This window comes from Cebus imitator, unplaced genomic scaffold (assembly GCF_001604975.1).
Source record: "Cebus imitator isolate Cc_AM_T3 unplaced genomic scaffold, Cebus_imitator-1.0 Scaffold1, whole genome shotgun sequence".
NCBI classification, from domain to species: Eukaryota; Metazoa; Chordata; class Mammalia; order Primates; family Cebidae; genus Cebus; species Cebus imitator.
The window spans coordinates 3,591,845-3,598,231 of record NW_016107316.1 but is presented as its reverse complement, the minus strand read 5'-3'; the positions used below and the strand labels follow the sequence as shown (position 1 = coordinate 3,598,231).

Below are 6,387 nucleotides of genomic sequence, written 5' to 3'. Positions count from 1 at the left end.
AAGAAAAATAAATAAAAGTTATACATATTAGAAAGAATTCGGGGGAAAAAACTGTCATCACAAAAAACAAATATGCACATTAAAAGATGAAACTACACATGAATTACCAGAATTAATAAGACTAATAAGGTTAACAAGTCAATGTACAAAAATTGCATGTTCATGCATCAGAAACAAGCAGAAAAGGTAATTGTGTAAATGGTATTTTAAATCAAATTTTAAAATATCAAATGTCTAGGAATAAACCTAACAGATGTGCCAGATCTTCATGGTTAAAATTCCTAATATTTTTCATGGCTGAAATATATTAGGAAAGACCTAAAGAAATGAAGAAACTGACAGTAGTCTTGAATTGGAAGATCCAGTATAATTTTGAGATATTAATTCTTCCTAAATTGCTCTACAGATTCACTGTGATTTCAATCCAACTCACAACAGGGTTTTGTATGTTTTGATGAAATTTGAGTCTACAAACTCTGAGGATGAGCGAAAGCCAGGCCTAGCACTTCTGCTGCTGGGAAGGTGAGGAGCCTCTGCAGCTGTGGGAACTGGGACACTATGGCATTGGCCAGTCTGTCCAGGCCTTTGCCAATGGAACAAAACAAAAAGCCCCAAAACAGAACCACGCGTTCACAGACACTTGCTCTATGACCACGGTAGCATCTCGGAGCAGCAAGGACAGGACAGTCTTTTTAAAAAGTGGTGTTGGGACAAACGAATATCCATTTAGGAAAAAGTAAAATAAAATGCACCGCAACTTTACTCTAAATAAATCCATGTGAAAGCAACACCTTCAGATAAAATCCAGGAGGAGTGTCTTCATGCCCACAGATCAGACTTTGTTAATACACAAAAAGCACACGCTACAGAGGAAACAATATGTTCAATGACATAAATCTCAGTTTATTTTCATTAAAAGCTGTAAACTGGGAAAAGGCTAAGGAACAAAGGCTAAGTGATCGCCATCCTGTGCTGAGGGCTTGCTTTTGCCAATTGCACTGCACACATATCCACCCACTACATTCCTCTGCTTCATCCTAATTCAAACCTAGCAGTAGAATCAGAACTGCACCCAGTTCAAGAGTTGTGCTAAGGAATGTCATTTGTGTGCCCATCAATAATAGACTGGATAAAGAAAATGTGGCACTTACACACCACAGAATACTATGCAGCCACAAAAAAAAAGAATGAGCTCATGTCCTTTGCAGGGACATGGATGAAGCTGGAAGCCATCATTCTCAGCAAACTAACACAGAACAGAAAACCAGACACCACAAGTTCTCGCTCGTAAGTGGGAGCTGAACAGTGACAATACCTGGACACAGGGAGGGGAACATCACACACTGGGGCCTGTCGAGGAGCAAGGAGAGGGAGAGCATTAGGACAAATACCTAATGCAACTAATGCATGAGGGGCTTAAAACCTGGATGACGGGTTGATAGTTGCAGCAAAACACCATGGCACATGTATACCTATGTGACAAACCTGCATGTTCTGCACATGTACCCCAGAACAAAACAAAACAAAAAAAAAGGAAGGCCATTTGTGTTATGGCAGACCTAGCCAGCAATTCTAGAGAACTCCACAGGACAGCCAGCACATGGAATGGCTTTGCCTTGATAGCAGCCCTGGGAAGGACCAGGCTGGTGGCAATTTGGCCTTCCAAGAGGACATACAAACAGGAGCACCTTGGCCTTCCAAGAGGACATAGAAACAATGAGAGTTAGGGCTTTTTAAATAATTCCTCCCAGGCAAAAAGCAATATACATTGGACATGATAATTTAAATAAGGAATTGAAAAGGATCACTTTAACTTTATTGTTAGTAGTAGGATGTCAGCGTAAAGGTGTCGACTTTTTGCTTAGCCTAGCAAAGCCTTCCTACTTTACACAGGCTGATGAATGGCTTGTTGCAAATTGTCAGCATAGCTTAGGGACACAACTGCATTAAAATATCAGGATTTCTATTGAGATCAATGCTGTTGTGGTAACTCTGAGGACTTGAAATACACTAGGTTGTTCCTCACTTTTCTCCCCGAGAACGTTCATGTCTCAATCTGAGATCTTTTACTACAGGAGAAAAGCTACTGCTTACGCAAAACAACACCGTGACGGAAGACGTACCTACAGAGCTAAAGGAAAATGCACAAGAATCAATGAGGCATTTGGGGCCCATCTAGATTTTTCCATTGTTTGCATGATTAGCAGCAGCAAGCAGTTCATCTGGTCTTCAAATTCAGGTGGAATCACACCCGTGACATTCATAAAGACCAAGTCTGTGATATTTACAATCAGCCTTCAGCAGGGACCAATGTCCCATGGTCAACCACAGTAGATTTTGCTTTGCCAGGTGTCTGGTGAATTGCCCTGGGCCTCCAACTACAGGGACGCCCAGCGTTTTCTTCCACAGTTTAGCAACCTTGATATGGCCCAGTAGGTGAAGGCAGGTGGGTAATCAGAAATTGGCTAGTGGTCTGTTAGAGGACCTTTAAAATGAATAGTGTTCCCAGAACTCTAAGACAGAAAACCACAAGTATGATGGGTGTCGAAGGCCAGGTGGACAATGGCAGTTGGTAGACGGGCCACTTAAGGATCCCTAATGAGATGAGACAGATGCTGATGGTCCAAGGGCCATTAAGAATCATCCAGGCCACTCAAGGAGAGACAGAGCAGGAGAGCAACCCAAAAAGAGGGGAACGGCATGTGCAAAGGCTCCAAGCAGAGAGTGGTCTGGGGGACACAGACTGAGATGCAGGGACCGGAGAGGAGCCACCAATCACCAAGCTCCCGAGTCTGGACTTTGGCCTGAGAGCCACAAGGAGCCAATACGGGTGTGGACCTGCATTTGGAATGATTTTTCTGGTGCCTGCTACGCAGCATGGATACTGGTTGGAGAAGACTAGTGAGGAGGCTCTTCTTACAAAACTTGCAGTGAGGAAGAGAGAGGGCTGGAACAGGCCCCCGGGTGTAGATGTAGGGAGCAGAGGTGGTACCTGTGCAGAGCAGAGAAGAGGCTGCTGGGGCTGAGCAGCAGGGGCCCCTGGGGCAGCACCGTGCCCCTCTCGTTGACCCAGTGCAGGTAGCCCCGCGTCATGTCCGCCATCCCGATGGCGCGGGCAGAGCAGTAAAGAAACTTATATCCGTTTCTGAAAGACATAAAACATTCACATTTCATGGCATCAGATATGGAATCTTTTTGCATTCATAGATCCTGATCCCTGTTTTATAAGAATGGCACTGTTTCAAGTTCCCCCACATACAAAAGTCCATATTCTACAAAATCTTGCTTGTGATGGAGAAATAAGCTTAAATATCTTCCACTGTAATTCACTAAACGCTTTTTCATTCCCCACTTTGTTTAATCCTCAGCAGAACATGGCTGGGTGAGTGCTTTCCCTGGGTTTTACTGCAATGGAAACTGAGGTTCAGATGGATGAAACTGGCTCACCTGCCTGCTCTTGGGCCCTTCGAACTCCCCCTGGCCCCAGCTCTTGGCCAGGGTCCCTGCGACAGGTCCACAGCCGCCTGCCAATTCACACGCTTTGCTTCAGCATTTGGTTCATTTGCCCCTACACACACCCCATCAGATGCCCCTTCTCTTTCAGGTAATTCACATCGGCACATAAATATTCTGCAATCTCTCATTTCATCCTAAAAACAAACCAAGACAAAACAACCACACAAACACATCACGCACGCACGTGCACGCGCCAAAACGTCCTTAGTCTCTCTCTGGCTAAGACCCCATTTCTCTGTTCCCCTTTGTAGCAAAGTTCTTCCAAAGAGCTGTGTATAGGCACTGAGTCCGCTTCTTTGCTTCCCTTCCTCTCCTCACGCTCCAAGCAGACTCTCGTCCTCTCGTTCCCTTCCTTGCTGCCCCTGCACAGGTCACCTATGATGTGCATCTTGCCAAACCCAGGTGTCAACTCCCAATTCTTTTGGAAAGGATTTCCCAGGCACATCTGCCTCGGGGGCTCATTCCTTCTTCCAGAGCACCTGAGTCTGTCAGCTCCCAGGCCTCCAGTGTCTGGGTGGTCTCCTCCTCAGCAGCCACCCCTTCCCAGAAACGGTGGATCGACTGCTCCCATGAGCTCTGCCAGCCTCAAAAAACACAAGCGCCCAGGGTCTCAGGCCTCATCTCTCTGCACCCCCCACAATCTCTAGAGGATCTGGGGCTCTCACCCACTTCCACGGCTCTAAATGCCATATCTACATTGAAGCAACATACACTATTCTATTGAACGCAACTTTACTGCGTTAGCAGGACTCCATTTCACTTTTGTCAACCATCAACAATTTAGTGTCTAGAATGAGATGTGCTGTGAGTATAAAATATATACCAAGTTTTGAAGTCTATTATAAAAAAAACAGAAGGTATATGTTTCATTAATCGTTTTTATGTTGATTACATAAGTGATATTATTTTGAATATTAACATTAGATTAAGTAAAATATATTATTCAAACATTTTAAAATACCATCTATACACTGGTATCTCCCAAATGCACCAACCCTGCCCAGACCCCTCTCCCAAGCTGCAGGCCACTATGAACTCCAGATTACACCCACCGTGCAGGACACGCCCACTGTGGACCCCAGGTACTCTTCGCACTTCAAACTGGGTACCTCCAAAACCAAACATGCTGCCACGGCTCCTCCCCAAGTCACCCCAAGACTCCTCGGGGGCCTCTGCTGCAAGTGGCAAGGAGCAAGTGGTGCTCTCCTAACCCGGTGTGAAGTCAAACCCTCAGGGGCCCCGTTGGTATCTACCTGCCCTCAGCCCCGACGCCATACGATCAGCAGGTCCTCTCTGCTCCACCCCAGACACCGCCCCTCAGCACCACCCAGTGCTCCCACCACATCCACACTGCACGGCTCCTGGCCTCCATTGCTAGGACAATCTTGAATGACCTTCCTGCTGCTATTCTGACTCTGTGTGGTGCTCTAAGAAAATGTAAATTATAGCCCACTCACACCCAGAGCCCTCCTGAGGCTGCCACCTCTCGCAGGCATCGTCCAAAGCCTTCACCATGGCCTGTGAGACCAAGAAGACCTGTGCCCCACCTTTCTTCCCAACCCCAACCCCATCTGCGAAGACTGTCTGACTCCTCACTCCTGGGAAGCCACACAGGTGTTCCTATCCTTCCTCCAGCTCACCACGCTCAACTGCGCTGGCAATTGCTCATGCCGTTCCTCCTGCCTGGAGCACCGTTCCCCCAATCTGCAGGGACTGCACATACCTTCACCTCTTCTAGGTCTCTGCTGGATCCCACCTCCCCAGAAGGTCCGTCCCTTGACCTCCCCCACGTGATGAAACACGCGCGCCCCCACTCCTCACCCAGGCACTGGCCCTCGCTCTGCCTTTCCCTCTCTTCCTAGCACTGATCACTAACATGACGTTATAGTCCCTTGTCAACTGCATCTCTCATTCATCCATAAGCTCCGGGGACAGGGACTTTGTCCCATTCTTTGCTACAACCCCAGTGCCAAAAACAGTGCTTGGCATGTAGCAGACAGTGAATATTTACTGAGTAAGTGAATAAGCTACCCACTTCCTATCCAATGTATTGCCCTACCATGAATATTTTATAATGGCCAATGGACTTGTTTCAAGAAATGCTCAATAATACATTCTTTAAAAGTAAGAAATGGGAAAGTTTTAAGACAAAAAGAATCTAGAAATATCAGCTTGTCTGGAATACAGGGATGTATCTGAAAATCAAACAATCTTTTTAATTTTTTTTCTTTCTTTTTCTTTTGGAGACAGAGTCTTGCTCTGTCACAGGGCTAGAGGGCAATGGTGTGATCTCGCTCACCACAACGTCCACCAGCCAAGTTCAAGCAATTCTCCTGCCTCAGCCTCCCAAGTAGCTGGGACTACAGGTACACACCACCATGCCCAGCTAATTTTTTGTATTTTTAGTAGAGACGGGTTTCACCACGTTGGCCAGGATGGTCTCCATCTCTTGGCCTCGTGATCCACCCACCTCACCTCCCAAAGTGTTGGGATTACAGGTGTGAACCACTGCACCTGGCCAATCTTTTTAACTTCTAAACATCTTTGTATTTTAGTCGTCTAATTAATATAATTTTAAAAAGAAATCACTATTTCCATGCATAGCTCTTCACTTCAAAGTCCTAAAAGCTGCCACTTGCAGAGATCTAAGATGCTAATCTCACTCAGAACTTGATTGCCACATACACTTCACAGTTGGGCCACACCACGGAGTTACTGTCGGCATGCCAGCATGCTTGCGGAGCTACACTTAGCTGGAAAGCCAGCTCAAGGTGACCTAATGGGGAAAATGCTTGCTGGTGGAAGAGGCTTCCCTCCTGCCTTCAACGAAAGCTGTCTCCAATGCCAACAAGTGCCCCACCAGATGCTCAG

The 6,387-nt window shown here is 46.3% G+C and overlaps 1 protein-coding gene across 10 annotated transcripts in view; it reads right to left on the bottom strand.

The window, feature by feature from the left end:
• LPIN1 (lipin 1) overlaps nt 1-6,387 on the bottom strand; it is a 152,644-nt gene that overhangs the window by 9,747 nt on the left and 136,510 nt on the right. For all 10 annotated transcript variants that reach the window (XM_037737390.1, XM_037737378.1, XM_037737380.1 and 7 more), the window contains one exon: nt 2,993-3,145. In XM_037737390.1, coding sequence (XP_037593318.1) covers nt 2,993-3,145 — 153 coding nt within the window. The remainder of the gene's footprint in view (nt 1-2,992; nt 3,146-6,387) is intronic.